Source organism: Dermacentor variabilis, chromosome 6 (assembly GCF_050947875.1).
Source record: "Dermacentor variabilis isolate Ectoservices chromosome 6, ASM5094787v1, whole genome shotgun sequence".
Classification (NCBI taxonomy): Eukaryota; Metazoa; Arthropoda; class Arachnida; order Ixodida; family Ixodidae; genus Dermacentor; species Dermacentor variabilis.
The window spans coordinates 33,184,122-33,204,969 of NC_134573.1; the positions used below are offsets into that span (position 1 = coordinate 33,184,122).

The 20,848-nt window shown below is 46.7% G+C and overlaps 1 protein-coding gene across 1 annotated transcript in view; it reads left to right on the forward strand.

Annotated features, from left to right (window-relative positions):
• LOC142586089 (uncharacterized) overlaps positions 1–20,848 on the forward strand; it is a 49,091-nt gene that overhangs the window by 18,710 nt on the left and 9,533 nt on the right. The window contains exons 2-4 of the mRNA XM_075697348.1: positions 6,403–6,602; positions 18,767–19,040; positions 20,185–20,386. Coding sequence (XP_075553463.1) covers positions 6,403–6,602; positions 18,767–19,040; positions 20,185–20,386 — 676 coding nt within the window. The remainder of the gene's footprint in view (positions 1–6,402; positions 6,603–18,766; positions 19,041–20,184; positions 20,387–20,848) is intronic.

Genomic DNA, 20,848 nt, shown 5'->3' on the forward strand with positions numbered 1-20,848 from the left:
TTAGCTGTGTCTGGGGAAAGGGGGATCCTGGGGGTTGAGCTGATGCTGGGTGTTTGGACCTTTAAGGCCCCTCGGCGGAGGCAACACACCCCTTCGCCATCTGCTTCACATAGACGGCACCCCCGGACTGACCCACCCGGGGGAAATCGCTAGTTGCCTTTTCCTATCTTTCTCTCTCTTAAACCTTCGTCTTTCTCTCTCACTTTCCACCCTTCCTGTCTTCTTCTCACTTTGTTTACTTCCAATTCTCCAGGCAGCAAGGGTTAACCTGGTGTAGTTCATCCAACCTTGGATCTATTATATTGGGCTATAGTAGCTATGCACAGCTGGCGTCTGCGTTTCCTTAGGGTCTCGCAGCGTCCCCTTGTTGGTCTCGGTGGTGGGTGGCTGGCATAGCTGCCAAAATGTAATAAGTTATGAATGGCTTTAAGCACCTTTCCCCGACTTCCTGAACGCCCTTTTTCGAAAAGAGGGCGCACCGAAGAAACTTGAACACTGAACAGCTCCAACGTGAAAAGATTTCAAATATTCTGGCTTTTGGTGATGTCGAAGTCACAGTGACGCCACATCGATCTATGAACATATCCAGAGGTGTGGTCGATCTTTTGAACCTGAGTGAAGAAGAACTACTAGAAGGATGGAAGGAACAAGAAGTTGTCAAAGTACAAAGAATAACAATCAAGCGCGACAACAAAGAAATTCCTACAAAACATCTCGTTCTCACGTTTGCTACAAGTGTTCTGCCAGAATTTCTCGATACAGGATACACAAGAACACGAGTAAGACCATACATTCCAAATCCACGTAGACGTTTCAAATGTCAAAGATTTCGCCATGGCTCACAAAGCTGCCGAGGCCGTCTCACTTGCACAAAATGTGGTCAAGAGCACGCTTCCGACAACTGCACTGGCGCACTCCACTGTGTGAACTGCGGCGGTGATCACGCCACATATTCCCGATCATGTCCGACGAGGAAAAAAGAAAAGGATATTATTACACTGAAAGGTAAGAGAATATACCGTTTCAAGAAGCGCGGAAACGTGTTTCGTTCATTCATACCGGAGGCTATGTTGGTGCGGCGCGTAAGGGGGCAACGCCGCAACAGACTCCGCATCAGCCCAGCCCACAAAGAGTGTGGCCGAGGTTGTGCCACCAGCCCCCTCGGCGATAGCAGCCAACGCTGCCTCGCCGTCACAGAAAGAGGGCCCATCGACCTCAGGGTTGGTAGGCACGAAGGTCTCATCTGCTCAGGTGAAGCCTTCACGACAAACGCGCCGCTCACATGAGCGGACGTCCAGTGCCTCTCAAGAGGCAATGGACGCTCCTTCAAGCCAGATGGCGCAGCGAGCGCCCAAGGACCGCCGCCAGTCTCGGGAGGGCGGCAAGAAAAACAAACTCCGCATTACAGGGCCTGGAAAGGCCCTGTAACTAAATCAAATTTTCTCTCTTAACACACAGCACACACACACACTATTAACTATGGAGACACAAATATTACAATGGAATGTCAGGGGTCTCCTACATAACCTTGATGATGTCAAGGAACTCTTGCGTAAATATAATCCAAAGGTGCTATGTGTACAAGAGACCCATTTAAAACTTACACAGAGTGGATTTCTACCCCAATTTAACATTTTTCGCCAGGACCGTGACGATGCGTTTGCTTCGCCCGGTGGTGTCGCGATTATAGTTGATAAGCGTGTAGCACGCCAGGCCTTGGAACTTCGAACGCCTCTTGAGGCAGTTGCGGCTCGAGCCTTACTGTTAGGTAAACTCATTACAATCTCTTCTGTGTATATACCACCCCATTATCGACTCCAAAGAACAGAATTTCTTAGTCTAATCGATAAGCTGCCTGAGCCCTACGTACTCACTGGGGATTTCAACGCGCACCATACTCTCTGGGGAGACTCTCGATGCGATGTCAAAGGCCCCTTAATAGAAAATTTTCTTCTGTCTTCAGGTGCATGCATATTAAATAAAAAAGAGCCGACATTCAATATCACAGCACATGGCACGTACTCTGCAATAGATTTAGCTATCTGCTCGGCTACACTTGTACCTTGCCTAGAATGGGAAGTAGTCAAAAGCCCATATAGGAGTGATCATCTTCCCATCTGCCTCAAAGCTTTAGAACAAAATGAATTCCTACCACACCCCCCCTCAATGGAAAGTTGCATCCGCAGATTGGAAAAAATTTGAGGAAATCACCCAGATGCAGCGAAACACTTCTAAAGATTTTAGCGTGAACGATGCTATTGCTTATTTTACCGCTTTTATAATTGACGCTGCAATAGAGTGCATTCCACAAACGAAGGGGTCTACAAAAAAGAGGCGCGTGCCATGGTGGAATGAGCAATGCAAGAATGCGTGTAAGGAGAAAAACAAAGCCTGGCGTTTACTACGTCAATCTCCAACGGCAGAAAACCTCATCAACTTTTAAGTACATGAAATCTAAAGGCAGACGAACGCGTCGTATCGCTAAAAGAGAAAGCTGGGGAAAATACGTCACAAGCATAAATTCCTATACACAAGAAGCAAAAGTCTGGAACAGGCTAAGAAAATTAATTACTCGACAAACCTACAACATGCCGCTGGTTGATGATGAAGGCCACAGCCTTCAAGACCAGGCGAACGCTCTGGGAGGACACTTCGAGCGAGTTTCTAGCTCTGCAAACTACTCGCAGTCATTCCAGCAACATAAACAGATAGCTAAAAGTAAGGCACTGAACCGTAAAGCTAGCGGAAGTGAACCGTACAATCATCCTTTTAGCATTGCTGAGTTCAAAGCTTCCTTGAACGGCTGAACGAAATCGGCGCCAGGAGCCGACAGAGTCATGTACATAATGATAAAACATCTTCACCCTGACACGCAGATGGCTCTGTTGTCTATTTTCAACACTATCTGGGAAACAGGAGACATTCCATTGGCATGGAAAGAGGCGATTGTAGTCCCTGTCTTGAAACAAGGTAAAGATTCGTCCTCTGTGGCAAGCTACCGGCCCATAGCACTCACAAGTTGTCTATGTAAGCTCTTTGAGAAAATGATAAATCGCAGACTCTTGCACTTCCTTGAATCAAACAAGCTCATTGACCTATATCAGTGTGGTTTTAGGGAAGGCCGATCGACGACAGACCACCTCGTTCGCATTGAAGCATATATTCGCGGCGCTTTCATACACAAACAGTTCTTTCTTCTGTATTCTTAGACATGGAAAAGGCTTAGGACACCGCGTGGCGGTATAGAATTCTACGTGACTTATCAGAGTTGGGCATCCGCGGAAAAATGCTTAATGTAATCGAAAGCTATTTATCAAATCGCACATTCCGTGTCAGAATTGGCAATGTTCTCTAGAGACCATATCTACAGGAAACTGGGGTACCGCAGGGTGGCGTGCTTAGATGCACACTTTTTATCATGAAAATGCATTCCTTGCGCTCATCAATACCGCGTAGTATATTTTATTCAGTATATATTGATGACGTTCAGATTGGATTTAAGTCATGTAATCTCGCTATCTGCGGGCGACAAGTACAGCTTTGTTTAAACAAGGTGTCTAAGTGGGCTGATGAAAATGGCTTTACGCTCAATGTCAGCAAGAGTACCTGTTTTCTTTACACTCAAAAAAGAGGTCTCATAGCAAATCCTGAAGTTGAACTTCAGGGACAGCACATACCTGTGAGCACAGAACACAAATTTTTAGGCGTTATTTTAAACACGAAATTAACCTTTATTTGACACCTGAAGTAACTCAGAAACAAATGCCTAAAAACCATGAACATTCTTAAAATTTTGTCACACACAACGTGGGGTAGTGATAAGAAATGCATCCTGAACCTTTACAAGAGCCTCATTCGAACACGCTTAGATTATGGGGCAATAGTTTATCATTCGGCTAGCCCTAGTGCATTGAAGATGCTGCATCCTGTCCATCACCAAGGTATCCGCCTGGGGACCGGTGCCTTCAGGACAAGTCCTGTGGAAAGGCTTTACGTTGAAGCTAATGAGTGGTCGCTTCATCTTCAGAGGTCGTACTCAAGTTTTATGTATTTTCTGAAGGTAAATGCGAACCGTGAGCATCCCTCTTACCCAAGTGTAAACAATATGACATCTGCAACTTTATTTAATAATCGACACGCAGTTAGAGAACCCTTCTCACTGCGTGTACGGAAACTCAGTCAAGAAATGGATGTTCCACTTTTTGAAAATCCTCTTATGGCTCCTGTCATGCTATGTCCGCCGTGGCAATGGCAGCTCATTGAGTGTGATACTTCGTTCGTTGAAATAACGAAGAACGCTCCCCAGGTACACATTGAAATGCACTTTCTTGACCTTCAGTCGAAGTACTCCTGCCAGGAATTTTACACAGATGCCTCAAAGTCGCATGCCGGCGTTTCGTATGCAACCGTCAGTCCATCATTTTCAGACTCCAACGCCCTGCACCCAGAAACAAGCATATTCACTGCTGAGGCATATGCTGTTCTGACAGCTGTTAAACATATCAAGAAAATGAAATTGCAAAAGGCCATTATATTCACAGACTGCCTTAGTGTCGTGAAATCTCTAATGTCACTCCAGAAACGCAACAGTCCTGTACTCAAAGAGCTATATTCGCTCCTGCGCACAGCATATACATCTAATCAGCACGTCATAATATGTTGGGTACCTGGGCACAGAGGCATTAAGGGCAACATGCTTGCATATGAAATTTCCACATACATTGTAACGAAAGCTGGCAACTGTTCCGTAGGTATCCCTGCCTTAGACTTAAAGCCATTATTGCGGAAAAATCTTAGGCGGTACTGGCAACAGAAGTGGGACACCGAAACTGCTAATAAACTCCATTTGATCGAGCCACAATTACGAAATTTCCCACCGATAACAAAAATACGGTGAATCGAGGTCATTTTCTGCCGCCTTCGGATAGGTCATACGTATGCCACGCACTCTTATCTCTTGACCGGTAGCGAACCTCCCATATGCTGTAGATGTGGCGAGACACTAACCGTCCTCCATGTCTTGCTGGAGTGTAGAGAAATGGAAACTGAAAGGAAAAAACACTTCCCTCTAGCCTACCGACAAAACATTCCTTTTCATCCTGCAATGTTGCTTGGTGCTGACCCATTTTTTCACAGAAAGTCAGTTTTTAACTGACTTTCTGTGAAAAAATGATATGTGTTTGTGTGAAGTTATAGGCCGAAGAGATTCGTAGCACAGCATCTTACCAGACGCTGCTGCTGCGATAGTAGCATTTTGTAGATCACGTGCCTACAGGCCCTTGCATTTAAGGGCCTCGTCAGGCAATAGTGCTATTGGCATTTACATATTTTATTCCATCCCTCCATGAGAACATATCTTTGAAATTCATAGTACATCTAAAAAGTCACTGTGACAATTTTAATAGATATATATTAATTTTACTATTGTTTTAAGGCCCCTATACAGCCAGGCTCCATTGTTATAGCCAACCACGACGCCATTGATCATAACTTGCATCACTGACTCCATTAAAACATTGCTTGGCGCTCTTTGGCAATCAGTGGCCCTTGCGCCATAAAACGCCACATATCATCATCATCATCATCATCATCAGAGTTATTCCTCGGAGTATTGGCCGGCACCCCCACACACCGACTTGGGGACTGATAGATACCGTGTGCTACATACATACATACATACATACATACATACATACATACATACATACATACATACATACATACATACATACATACATACATACATGCATACATACATATGCTACATACCGTATGATACATACATACCATATGCTGCAAGGCGTAACGTGGTACGTGAACTAAGTAACGGGCAAGTGACCAATCAACCCCCGTATTTTACTTCAAGGCATCAGAGAAGACGAAAACGAGATCCTCGATGTCTTACGAATAAGAAGAATAGGATTCGAGGTAGCCAGTTTTTGTAAATCACAACCACATGAATCCAATAACATAAACAATAACATAAACAATAACAAGCAACGCATAAGGGGAATTAGGTGTGTATTTACAAATAAACACCAATTAAATAAAAATATAATTCTATGATTACCTTCTTGCGATTTGCGGTTGCATTTATGTGGGCGTTACCATAGAAATATGTGCGTTAAGCGACATTTCATACCGTACAATAAAGTTCAGAGTCCAACCTCCCTTGCAGCGGGTGTAATAAGCGAGCCTTTCGTGCATTTTTTTGTCTTTCATTCTTTTATCTTCTTTTTTACTGGTGGGTGCGGGGTAAGGGGATGCCATTAAGCGTACGACACGACGACACCAAGCGCATACTACCAGCCTTCTGCGACATGCTATTTATGCACAAGCTCGCCATGTTCTGAGCCGTGTGGCGGCGTGAGGTGCGTCTCTGTTGCGGATCGAGTGGCGCAGGTACCGCAAGGACGAGGATGCCCTGGACGAGATGTCCGACACCGGCGCGGGTGGCGCTGCCGTCGCGTCCTGGTCTGCCGCCAAGGCCGCCGCGGCCTCCTCGTCGTCGGCTGCTCGACTGCAGTCGAGCGTGTCGCCGGGAGGCAGCGCCACAGGTCAACGAGGGCCGCTCGAGCCGAGGTCGGCGGAATCTGAGCCTGGTAGGCCGCGGGCGTTACGCGTTTCATGGGCCTACACGATCGCTAGCAATTTTGGCTCTATCATTTCATCAAAATCACAGATTCATGTAATGCGGCATCGTTGACGCAGTTTGCGTCTGTTTTATCACCGCGAGCTTTAAAATGACACTACAGATAAAGTTATTGCCTTGCATAAGTAGCCAAGTGCCCTTCTACAATAATAAAAAAACAACACTCTAAATGTGTCAAGGGGCTTGGTAGCCATGAAATTCCCAAAAACCGAAGACGGGTGAGGACGCCACCTAGAAGTTTCCGTAATCACATCATGAAATTTGACAACGTTTACTCGGGCCTAAATTTTCCTTCTCGGTAAAGATGTTTCACTCGCTAAAAGAGCTAGAAAGCGAACTTAGCAACTTCGATAAAAGTTTGCGCACGTATGAAGAAATGGGCCATCCGTGACGGCACGCTGACGTAACGGGAACGGAGATCGAATGCAAAAGTTAAGAAAAACTGAAATTTTGACCGTCATCCCTTCTTCGATCAGGCTAGCTATAACAAAAGCTAACTATAATATCGTCTCTAAAGAATATTTTATCAGTTCAAAGTGGTCTTTTGTTTTTCTCAAATGACACGTATACCTGTTTATCCTTTTTCCAGTGACCGCATTTCACCCCTTAATAGGTTAAACTTGTCGTTCAGCGTAAGACGCGCCTGCATGATTTGGTACTTATTCGAATGCTACCCTTGTTTCTAGCTGTTGTGTTTGTTCTCGCTGAACCTCATGTGATCAGGTTGTATGCGGAACAGGAATAATGCTGCACTTTCTGGAGGGTACACTAGCACCAGTGCTTAAGACAGAACCTTCCACGAGGCATGTATAAAAGCTGACGCGCATTACCCGCAAAACAGATTTTCGACCATCGCCGACTGTGCTTGCCGCTATGGTTGTGATTTGAATGCCACTTGCTTTTAGGGGCACTAAATTCGCCCACTAAAGAGTCAGTTTCGCGACACGCAGTTTTGGCTAGTGCATTCTTTACCGCCACTTCTACGTGACACCTGGTAAAGGTGGTTGCGCGTTCACGTAGCGGACGCCCCCGAAAAGCCGTGATCCAAGCCCGATCCACGAAGACAACGCCAGCTACACCCAGACCTTCGCGCTAGCCAGCGCTGTCGTGTTGTCGTGGCGCTAGCCAGTGTTGTCGTCTCCCTTCCGTCCTTGTTTGCTGGCGCTAAATATGCTTACAAAACCTACCCCCGAAAAAAGAATTTCTACACGAGGCCAAGGCCAAATCAGCCGCCACAGATGACAAATGCAGCATACCCCACAGCCATCGTCCTGCTGCAGCCAAGGTGGCCACGTATTTTCCATGGGTTCTCGAACACCCGGAAATCTGGCTGGATACCTTTGGAAGGATTTCGACCAAGTGGTAGAACAAATAACGTGTCTGAACGGCACCGTCTATACACAGAGCGAGCTGACAACAATTCTGTTCGGGTTTCACCTCCTTACCGGCAGAAACGCTGTAGTGTTCGGAAGATTCATCATTTTCTGTCGTCTGCAACTCCAGACCTTCACACGAAGATTGTAGATGATTTGCACAAAAATGCCAAATTTGTTAAGACATTCAATCGTTAATAGTGTAAATCTAGGTCATTTGTAGCTGTATAGCGATAAGGAAAGGTCGAAAAATCAAAACCGATCAGAGATAATGCCTATCGGGATACTAGGGCTACATGGAAGATGCATGGAGAAGCGTATAGTAGGGGTGGGCCAATTGGAAATTTGGGGGTGCGCGAACCTAAATTTGAGGGTGGGCCAAGCTAAATTTTTTTGGGAGGGGGGCACTTGAATATTGGGGTGGGCCAACTTTAAAATTGGGGTTAGGCCAACATAAATTTGGGGGTGGGCAATTGAAGTTTAGGGTTATGTTTACATATACTTAGACAACTCCAAAGGAGTTTCTCTATACCTTTAAACATTGTTGTATTCATGAACAATTGCTATCACATTATTCTAGCTATCGTCTGCATCAATGAGGCAATACATGGTGATTTACGTAAGTTCAACGAAAGATATTTAAAAAAAATGCGGTTAGCCGCAGCTGAGTGGAATCAACGGCATATGGTTTGCCGTCATGTGGCGCTCCTCACAGTTTCTTTTTTATTCCGCTTAATTAGTTGATTTACTAAGATCAATTATGCAAACTTTTCAATATTCGCTGTAGGGCCAAGTGTGTTTCGTTGCGTTGTAGCGGGGTTCAGAAATGGCCGCTATAATTTCTTGTGGCAACGTACATGATGCGTGGCGATTTTTTCGGCGTTTATAAAGAGCCCGCGAAATATGAAATAAAACCACGTGATTGCGCTCCGCGCTATCGTATTGCAGCGCTCTCAACCATGCGTCGAGTCTATCGTTTATCAGGGACGACAGCGCTTCTTTTCGGTGTGCCACCGCCAAGGGTGCTGACGCACAGTGGAGCACCTGCCGAGAGCCGCGAGCAACGCGCTCACGGTTCTTTTTAGGACGCGCGGTTGAGACCGCTGCAATGCGATAGCGCATGAGCGCAGTCACGTGTAGTTTCAATGCATATTCTGCCGGCTCTCTTTAGACGCCAAAAAAAGAAAAATCAGCACGCGTCATCAACGTTGCCCCAAAAAAATGTTTCGGCCATTTCTAACTTTCCGCAGCCAGTCGACAATAAGGGACTGATCAGATTCCATGGGCCGTGTGCCTATATAGAGGTTTCGTCAAGTACGTTTGCACATCGCCGAGCCGATAACCATCTCGGAAAAAAAGGCGTCGTGTTAAGCGGTAACCACCGGAAGCCGAAGCATTCGAGAAGCTTAAACAATGCCTGCCATTCACTACCAAAGCGCACCCACTTCGTCAAACGCCGATACGCAAATCCACACCGACGCAAGTAGGGTAGTCATCGTTGCCGTGCTGGTCGAAAGGAATAGCACGTTTGAAAGGCTGCAAGCTTAAACTAGCCGCTCACTGTCGAAAGCGGAAGTCACTTATACTACCACTGAAAAAAACTCATCGACGATTACGATATTCCTTACTGCGAATTTCGAGCGCAGCTGTTAAGAATTTTGAATGCGCGATATATTGTAGCAAAGAATTTTATTTTGAACGACTAAATCCTCTTGGGGGGCAGCGGCGCTGAGCCTCTACTCCCGGAGCTCGTTTAGCAGCAGTGGCAAACAAAGCACAACCGCCGGTTGCGTCATTCATCGTTCAGAAGGAAAGCATGAACACGGGAACGCCTTGCTCACGTCGAACGCATGCCGGCGCATGTGAAGTAGCGCATGCGCAGTGGGCCTGAGGACCTCGCGAATACTTTGTTTCCATATATGGTATCGGTAGACGCGCTCGCTGCATGTGTGGTAATCACCGTGACGCACTCCTCGTGCGAAACTTCGCTTTCCTCCTCACCCATTCGACATACTATCCTCCTCGCTTTCCTCCTTGAGTTTTCTTCGCTCTCACCGTCTATCATTCCCCGCCCCGCCCCCTGCGCGTTCGCTCTTTCATCCTCGGCTTTTTTTGGTTCGTTCTGTTACGCCGAGGGACGCCGACGTAGGAACGGGCGCCTTAGAGCTGCACTCTGAATGTTTTGCCATCATTTGGGGGACCGCAACATTTCTACCTTACCTATACAGCAGGCCGTTCGAAGTCGTGAATGACCATCTCGCAGTGGCATGGCTGTCAAATTTAAAGGACCCATGAGGGCGCCTAGCACGGTGGAGCCTGAGACTCCAAGAATTTGACCTCAGCATTTTCTACAAGTACAGACGAAACCTTCCTGATCACGACTACCTGTCTACCGCTCCCATAGACTCGCCGCCGCAGGATGACCAAGACGATGACACCTTCCCGAGGAACATAAGCGCCGACGGCTTCGCCAAACAGGAAGAAAAATATTCGCAACTGAAAACCCTTGCTACGTACTTGGACGGCAAGACTGATGTTGTCCCGAAGGTGTTTACGCGTTGGTTGTCGCCGTTTTCGTTATAGAACTACGTTCTCGCAAAAAACTTCCCCAGTACGCGCAAACTACCTTCTCGTGCACGCAGCACTGCGGCCAGAAGCCCTGGGGGGATATTCTGTAAGAGTCTACCTAGTGGACTGTCCATTTAGGCCGTTGCTGATTGGATGCAGCTGTACGAGAGAGGAGAAGAGCGGGCCTAGCGAAACAGCAGCCGCCGAAGTGGACAGTTCACTAGGTGGACTCTTACAGAATACCCCCCCCCCCCGGACTATTGCACTATGTACTATTGGCCGCGTCTGACCGCCGACGTCGCTCGTTACATCAACACACGCCGAGACTCAGCGACACAAGACACCGCCACAAGGCCATCACGAATGCTGCAGTCAATCGAGCCTCCATGATGACCATTCCAACAAGCAGGAATGGATTTATTGGAGCCCTTTCTTACATCCACCTCTAAGAATAAGTGGATCGTCGCGGCTACGGACTACCTTACTCACTATGCTTAATCGAAAGCCCTGTCTGAAGATAGTGTGGCCGAAGTGGCAAAATTCTTCGTCGTGAATTTCCTGCAACCACATTGTGCTCATCATCCACCGAGGAGCGACTTTTACAGCGGAGCTTACCCAACCAATTCTGCAACACAGCCGAACAAGTCACCGGATAACAACTGCTTACCATCCGCCGACGATTGGTGTTCCGGGGAGGCTGAAGCAAACCGTCGTCCATACGTTGGCAATGTACAGTGTCGTCCACTCTTAGGGTGAACACGGCTCACCGTGGCCGCGCTCCGCGGGGCACCAGTGCGTCCGGCGCCGCGGCGCATCCAACCGAAGCGGCGCAGGCGCACACGGACCCAGGGGAGGTGCTTCGCGTCGTCTGCTACAGCGCTGGAGCGCGCCGCCTCTTGCTTTGCTGTAAAGTACACCTCGCCATACCCAGGTGACTGAGTGCCCGAGGCGGCATTGCGGTAAGACGCACTTCACTAACTGGAGCATTTTCCAGCTGGTTCCGCCTACAGCTTGTGAACAGCCTGCTTAATCAATATTCATAAACAGAAACAAGCTTCTCACCACATAAATCACTTAGCATGTTTTTTATAAGGGATGAGGGTAAAAATACAGTCATGTTTTCGTGCTCTTTATTAGGCTGCGGCCCTTTTATTTTACTCTCACAGCACTTGGTGTAGTGCATACCGAGAAACCTATTAGGCGCGCTCTTGGTTGGAGTCATCATGTGATGAGCCTAGCGCGCTGTTTCGCACATGTTTGATGCTAGAACGAATGTGCTTAAATGACTTAAGAAAACGACCGAAACCCCCTATAAATTTCGCAGAAAGTTAGAGAGCGATTGTTCAATCACGCATCACCATGTTTGCCATCGATTTTACCATTAAGGAGGGCAATACTATTACTTCGACAGCAACTAAGAAGCGATATCCGCTGCTTAGCACTCTCTTACTGACGCGTTAATGTTGCTGGTAGGAGAGCATGGAACACTTTACGCGATGTAGGAAAGCACTCTGCCCGGCATAGCAACTGATTTGGCGGCAATTTTACTCCCCCTTTTCCTCTTTCTACATCCTATAAAAAAACTAAATTCATTTTTGTTGCCACAGTTTCGGTAAAACCACCGAAGCGGTGCCGGTCCTCTGACGGCTACCTGACGCGAGAAGTCGCATTCTCATTTAGAGGAATCGTCGGTCAATTATTTGATTGCATTGATTAGGTGAAGGAAAACATGTGGCGCCGACTTTTTTTGGTTTGTTTTTTTCTCCTTGAAGTCAATGCACGCCGCATGCGAATGCTGTTTCCGTCCGTTTCGAATAGGTATTTGGAGTGGAAAATCTATAATCTACATGTCTGTTTTCTAGCGAAAGTTACGTCTTGCCGGGTAATTAAGTCGTTATTCGCTTCTATTTCATTTCAGTACTTCCTCGGAATGGGCCATATGCATATTCTCACTAGCATATAATAATTGGTAATTGTGCGGTATACGTCCCGAAGCGACACATGGCCTCTGAGTTACGCCATAGAGGTGGGCATCGCATAAATTTGGAGATTAAGAGGAATTGATTTCTTTATTTTAGGGGGTAGGCGGGGGTGGGCTGGGCTGAGTGGGTAAAACCCAAATATGAATACGTCACAGGAACCCTTGCCACGGACACGCGATGCTGTTGCCGTCGTGGAGAAGTGGCCGGTCCATGTGTTGGACGAACGCGGCCACCATATTTAAACTGGTGGTCATCAGGTCGGCCCGGTGTCGTCTGCCCACAGCATGCCGGTGGTCGGCAAACGGGCTCGCCATTTGTAAAACCCAAGCCAGATTGCTGTGGACGGGCCAGTGTACTTTTTAACTGACCATGGGCGTCAGCCCGATCAACCGCCAAGCCCCCTCCCCCCCCCCCTTTTTTTTTGCTTAGGTCATGCTACCCCATCTTAGCTTAATATGATGATGCGGTGCAGCCAACGACTACTCAACTGACTGACTGGCCGCTCAGGACTTAGATTCTGGGATGACTCGCCAAATCGAAAGACACCCGAGGTGTTTCCACTAAACGCATTTCCGTCGACTTGCATGATGAATCGCATTTTGTTCGGTTGCTGGTTGCCATGGCACTTCGGCGATAAACACGCTGTAACAGTGCAGGATAATTTCATTTCCCCGGTGCACTTTGGAAACTAGCCATGTCGCGGGTACTGGAAAAAATAAAAACGACGCACTGTAGATCTGTGCCTACAAAACTATTCTCAACGCGTTATATAGAAGGGGACAAAAAGGCCACTGAAAACTGCAAATAGAATCGTCCAGGCTTACAAGAAGGATGGAAGAATTGCGGATGCTTCCCGCAAAGCCCGGCAAAGAGTGACCATTGTTGCGGCGGCTGCTGCAAACCCGACCTCCACCGTTCGAGAAATTAAGAGGAAGCTTTAGCTCGGGCCCAACTCCGACGCGCCCTATTCAAATACATGTAAAAACGCAAAAACGATTTTCTGAGATAACCCCTGGATCGATTTTAATGAAATCTGTTGCATTTGAGAAAGAAAGTTAAATTCTAGTGACTGTTGGAAGCGGAATTTTGATTTAGGGGTTGAATTTTGTTAAAAGGGTTTCCAAAAATTCAGACGTTTGAAAAAAATAGAAGCACGAAGTTTACAAGCTAATAGCTCTGCATCAAGAACAGATATCGCGATTCTGTAAACGGCAACCATTAGACCATTCAAAGTGGACAAATTTGATATGTCAGTTTACATTTTACGTGAATTTGTTACGTTGTTTACATAGGTTCTGCAAAAGTTGTAATTACACATTACTCCATTTCTTGAGGTTCATGTGTAACATATCGATTTTGTCCGCTTTAGATGTGCTATCAGGTAGAATTCACAGAATTGCGATATCGTTTTTTCTTGCTGAGTTACGGAGTTGTAAACTTGATAGTTTCGTTTTCTGAAAATTTGCGATTTATGCCAAATTTTTATAAAAATTTGACGACCTAAATCGGAAATTCGAAACCAACAGTCACTAGATTTTAAACTTTTCTTTTAAATGCAGAAAACCCCATCAAATTTGGTGCAGTGGTTGCCGAGAAAAACGAATTCTCCTTTTACATGTATTTAGATAGGAGCACCCGAGCTAAAGCTTCCTCTTAAGTTCTAGGGAAAAAATACGAGCCTTCAAGTCTGTGACATCTAGGGTCAATTGGTTTTGTTTTTCTTCGATACAATTTAATTTCGACATGATATTATTTTGACTGTCTAGTAGCTTTGAAAATTGCGCTTCTGTTGGCCCTGGGTTAACTTCAATATCCCCGCCACACCAGTAATAAAAACCACAAATAAAGCGCTGGACTACAAAAAACAATAAACTGCCGTTTCGGCTGCCTTCTTTTCGAAAGTGACCGAGAAGCAAACATAGAAAACAGCACTTGGGGCGCAACCGGCCATGACAGAATACGGTTTCTTACAAAAGGTTTCGAGAGCACCAACCTGCGTAAGCAGTACCAAATTGGTAAGCGCTTCCGCCATGCTGCCGCTTCCACGCCCCATCCCCGAAATGCCATTGCAGACTAATTGTAGCAAAAGATGACAGTCAGTCTCATGGGATACACATTGTTGCCTACTTGAGTGACAGAAAGCGTTTAATTGAGTCGTGGGGATACGCACTTTAAGGGCTTCCGAACAGAAAGCAAGCAGTGATCGGCTCGAAGGGTGCAACAGGCAGACGTCGTCGGGAATGGATGGTAGAGGCACCGCTGAAGAAATATCCGCCGAGGTCTTCTGTTGCACACCGTCACCGCAAAGAGTTGCTGTAAGTGTCGCTGCCGAGAAACTATGCACCCATACAACCTGCGTAAGCAGTAGGGAACTGGTAAACGCTTCCGCCATGCTGCCAGTTCCACGCCTATGTGCAGCTAGGTAACAAGTACTCGTAGTCAAGGTTTCGAAGAAACTTCGTCTGGTCAGGCATTGAAGTGAAAAAGGTTTACAGCCACCGACCAAGTCAAACCAAAAGCACTCGTAACGAGTATTTCACTAGTTTTGTTGAAGAACTTGAAGAACACGTGCAGTATGCGATTATACGATGATTTACTCTTTCCAAGCTACAAAGGAGAGTTGTGGTTCCGCCCTCACAAGGGAAAGTAGTTTTCACGCACACTTGGTCAGGGACAAAATGTGATTTTTCGATTTGCCAGAAAAAAAAAACACTATATGTTTATGAGGCACGCCGCAGTGGGGTACTCCGGATTAATTTCAATCACCTGGGTTAACTTGCACAAAAAGAGCCGTACACGGACGTTTTTCGGTTTCGCTGCCATCGAAATGCGACCGCCGTGGCCAGGATTTGAACCCGCGCCCTCCAGCTTAGAAGCACACCGCCAAAGCCACAATGCCGCCATGGCGAGTTATTTCACTACTGAGAATTCTTGCATTTTACAAGTCTTTCTATAGCAGTAGCTACTGGTCTCTCAGTAGCTGCAGCATCCAACCCAGGTAAGAAAAGAATACAGGTCTGAAAGTATCTATAGTCTCGCCCAATCGAACAAACGGAGATTTACTTTGAGACTGGGTATGTGACTGCCATTTTATGCCTGGTACTCATAAGACTGAGGATGCGTGGCCTAAAGATGTTGCCTTCGCGCGGGGGCGGTATGAACGAGTTGGTAGTGAGATCCTAAGATAAGGTATAGTGCCATTTCGATTCTTTTTTTTTTCTTTATCAGCTGTCCTTCTGATCTTAGCACATTCCCGCCAGTCCCGTATGTGATTGATTTAGCGCTGTCATGTAGCATTCGAGCCAACTAACAGTGGTGTCATTCTTTTTTGGAAAATGTTCAAATATTAGGCATGTTCAAGTCGAAGTCGCAGCAAAGTCGTGCTGCACAATGTGAAGGTCCAGTTAAATTAAAATTAAATTATGGGGCTTTACGTGCCAAAACCACTTTTTGATTATGAGGCACGCCGTAGTGGAGGACTCCGGAAATTTCGACCACCTGGGGTTCTTTAACGTGCACCTAAATCTAAGTACACGGGTGTTTTCGCATTTCGCCCCCCTCGAAATGCTGCCGCCGTGGCCGGGATTCGATCCCGCGACCTCGTGCTCAGCATCCCAACACCATAGCCACTGAGCAACCACGACGGGTGATGGTCCAGTTGATCACCATGTAGTTTTATTACTTCAGCGCACGTACGCGGCCAGCTGGTCAGGCCGACCTTGCGCATCTCCGCAGGCACAAACATTAGCTACGACTCGTTTTTCACACCAAATAATGGCCGCTAGATTAAAGTGGTGCTTGAGCTGCTCATTTTGTGACAAGCGACCACCACTCCCTCACATTCAGTGCGAATAGCAGCTGCAATAGCAGGCAATTTCAACATTGAAGAAACGTCTGGCCACCAGTGTAGTGCGATACGGCTCACCGGCGCACACGCTTTGCAGCCCGTAGACGCCGCACATACCAGCTTATCATGTGTACTTTCTGTGAAATTATGACATTCCGATAATTTATTCGCGCACTTTAACACCCCGAAGATACTTTGCGGCTATGACAGACGACGTAGTGGGAGGCTCTGGATAAAATTTCACCACCATAACGTTCTTTAACGGGACATAAATCCAAGCACACGAGGAATTTTCCACTTTAGCCATAAAAACGAGTGCACAATATTCGCGTCTAGAAACGCCCAAACTGTTTTTCCACATAGGCTGTACCTAAAGGCAAGTCCAACGAAAACGTTTAACTTTTATGTATCAGCAATTATAGGGACACTCGAAGCGCATTTCTGCCACCGGCGTCGCTGTCGGCATCATGTTCTGCATAAAGTCCAAGGGCGGTAACATCGCCGCCGCGCGCCCTATGCTGTATCTGCGAATGAAAGCGTGCTATGGGAGCCGACAATAGCGGCTTAATCTCGCCCGCACGAAAAGGACGAAAGCATATTGTACTAGATGATGGTCTAGTACAATGTAGACGAAAGCGAAGAGGAAGCGCGCCGTCTTCTCTCACGCGCGAGGCACCAAACATTGCGAGAAATGGGGGGAGGGGAGGAGAGGGAGGGAACAGTGTTCTACTACGGTGGCATCTACGCATGTTGAGGCTGCGCGCGGTCGCGCGGCCGTATCTTGAGAGTGATCTGAGTTCGAAGCAGAGTCTAAATGCGTCAGTGGTTCGTAGCTTTGCGCGTGCTGTGTCTTCGGCGCTCACTTCGCTTTGGAGCCCCAGAGCCCGAACATCACTTCGTCGGCCTCTGCTGCTGCATTTCTTCACGCCAGTGTTTTCACAGCGAGTGTCCGCGGTCATCGAGTGGGATGTGTTCATGGTTGCTGAGCACGCTGACACCATGATTGTTCATTTAGTCAGCAAGCGAATGTTTATCAGTTGATACGGCGTATAAAAGTACTATGTTTACTTCATATGGCTGTTGGCTAATTTGGTTTGGAAATGGATGCTTCGCCTTTCGGGCGAAACTGCCACTTGTTTGCACAGACACATTAGATGGATTTTGGCAGTTTTGTTTATGACAACACATCCTTCGGTAAGTTTCAGGTGAAGATCGTCGGGCATAAGCGCTGAACACCTTAATACACGTTTCGTTCACTGCAGCGCTCCCTGTGTGTGTTGTGATGCAGCATGTCGCAGGGTACGAAGGTGTGCATACTCATCACTGCTCCAGCAACTGCCCCGTCAGTTGCTGAAGAGTAAATTAGCAATTTCACAGAATGAAAAACACATTTCATTCGGTGCCTTCTGAAGCGATACTGTGAAAACGTGTGTCCTATGTCAATGAACCAATGGTGCAGTAACTCCCCACTACCTTTCCGCTCCAGTGATTGGTGGAAATTCCTCGATCTTGTAGCATTTAGCAGTTATTACGTCGAAGTTAAAACGGCGATCTACAAATAAACAGACACGTGAACTAGCCGAAGCAAAAAATCTCAACTCTTCTCCAAACAGCTAACTCTGGTGACCTCTCCGATTCGCCTTCGTTTTTCGTTCGCGAACAGGCGCGAGTGAGGTTTATAACGTGCTGTTTGCTTTGTCGATCATATGCAGTTATTTCTTGACGCTTCTCGAGAAGACGTCTTTAATAATACTTCTCTGCCGACCACTAGTGAAAACTAGGCAATTGGCAGCACGATTTACGGCATGGTATGAGACGCTGTGGGTCTACATCAAGGTTAAAATAATGTTCGGTCATAATTACGACACGTTTCGCCTACTTTAAGTAGAAAATGCTGTATAATTATGGTTCTGCGCGAACTTAAGGGAGAATCTACGCGCAGTAGCGCACTATGATGGCACTCGGTGCCAGCATGGCTGAGCGCTCGCTTTTCCAACAAACTAGACACTTAGAAGTGATTTTACAGGCCAAATGCATTAGAGTTGAAAGGTTAGAGTAGAAGGCACGTAAAATTCACAAGACTATGTCTTTAAAAATCAATAAAGATCATGCAGCCGAAACCTCAACAACTTTATTTTGTTGCAGTTAACACAGAACTGCATAAATAATTATATTTGAAGAAAAACGCAAGGAACATTATTTGTCCGGTACTCCGTATTATTGCAGTTGCAGATCGGAGCTAGCCAAGTGAGCTGGTAAAGTTGTTTGCGTCAGCTCAGTGAGCACATAGTGAGAAAACGCTCCACCGACCAATGGATGACGGAGGCTGCCCATCTTTCTTCAGGGTCGGAGCAGGAAGCTTCGAGCGTGGGCCAGGTTGACGAAGACGAAGCGAGCGATAGACTCACCGCATCCTCGACTCCGGACAGTGAAGGAATCAAGATGCGAAGCCGCCAAGAGTCCGCACTACAGCAAAGCAGCGGACCCACGAAGGGCCCCGAGGTAGCCATGTCAGTCGAAGGGCGGAAGGGAGACGCTGCACCCATATCGCGAGAATCAAGCGACATGCAGCAACAACGACCATCAAGCATGCCTCGGCCAATCAAGCAGCTGAGCAGGTATCAGATAGATAGATAAATAGATAGATAGATAGATAGATAGATAGATAGATAGATAGATAGATAGATAGATAGATAGATAGATAGATAGATAGATAGATAGATAGATAGATAGATAGATAGATAGATAGATAGATAGATAGATAGATAGATAGATAGATTTAAGCCACTTGCGTTCCTCCCAGCGTTTTTCATCCTTTCAATAAATTTTTTATGCACGCTGCCGGCGCACTTGCGTAACGTAATGGCTCAACAGAGGCCTGAGTTCTCCGGCTCTTTCAGAAGCAAGCTGATTCTTCCTATTTGAAATGACATCCCTACATATTTTCTTCTTCAGTAACAGACACCACCAAAGCAACTGAATATGGGTGTTATTTTTTTTTCTCTCTGATTTATAGTGTCTGCACAGGGTGCCAAAATATTTCTCGTAGGAAAAAATATCGACTAGTGCACGGGGCACGCAGAAGCAAAACACCTGGCTATTTCAGTTCTTTGAAGGCGTCTTTGTCCAAATGGAGGAACTACCGGAGTCAACGAGAAGCGTTTATAGCAATCGCGAGCTCGAAAGAGATGTTGTTACCCTGTGTGCGGTGTAGGTTAAATTCATTGCGAATATATATGTGAATACAGTCACATACACAATGAGAAATTCCATATTCCCTAACACGACACGCACTGGGGCTCCCTCGCAGACGACATGTACTCGAAGCACTCGAAGAAAATTTAAGCAGTGAAACACAGCACAAACGCATAGAGCAAGAATTGAAGGAACTGAATCGGTTTATTGTCACCTAATTGAATGTAAGCTAATTAATATGTTTCAGTGAAGTGTGAGATATAGTAAGGAAAGGGAAATGCAAGCTGACGAGAAAGGCCAACTTGCCGCAGCTGAAAACCCAAACCAAATATTTCACATAACTCATCATGGCGCTTAGAACGACAGAAAGCTGAGCTAGTTGGTAAGGATTCATTATGCAAATAAAAGTGAGGCGTGCAGACAGGACACAAGAGTAGAGTTGTGTTGCGTTCGTGTTGTCCACTTCTCTACTTGCAAATCTTGCAAACGGCGACACACAAATTAGAATCCTAGATAGGGCTCATTGTAAGATCTAAGCTTCACGTTGCTTTCCGGGTGTCGTCGCAGATGCTCGAGCGACGGCATCCAGTTGCCAGAGTTTGTGCGCAGCCCGACGCAGCAGGGTGGCGACGTGGGCTGGCCCGACATGGTGCCCGTGCAGCGCATTCGCCGTGGCCTCCAGTTGCTGGGAAGCTCGCCGCGCAGGGACCAGCTGCAGCACCTGCTCGACGGCCGGGACCTGTTTGAGCGAGAGGACGACGGCGTTGAAGTGAGCGGTCGACGTTCAACTCGCATAAAATCATTACCGTATCTCATCGGGGCAGCGTCGCTAATTAGAAACGCACATTTAGTCACACACATCTGCGTAACTGACTAAAAAAATTCAGCTACTTATAAAGAAGCATCCATTTGCTCGCCTTATATGAGCGCACAAATGTGCTTTTTTTTTCATACAGGAGAACCAACTGCAGTCATTAACTGTTATAGGTAAGAGCGTCAGAACGCTGCCGTAGTCGCTCACTTCGACGAGGACGCTGTCACTGTAACACACAGAATCCACCAACGTCAATTTTGGCATCGCGCTGTGGTAGTGACAAGCAGGTAGAGAAGGAGTCTTAGCACACGATCTGTTGATTCACACAAGCCGGCGCTGATCACTCCAAGACGGAAACGAGGTGCTTTGTCTAGGCTTCGCAGTGATCTGAAAAATTTCGAACCTAGAGAAGAACGT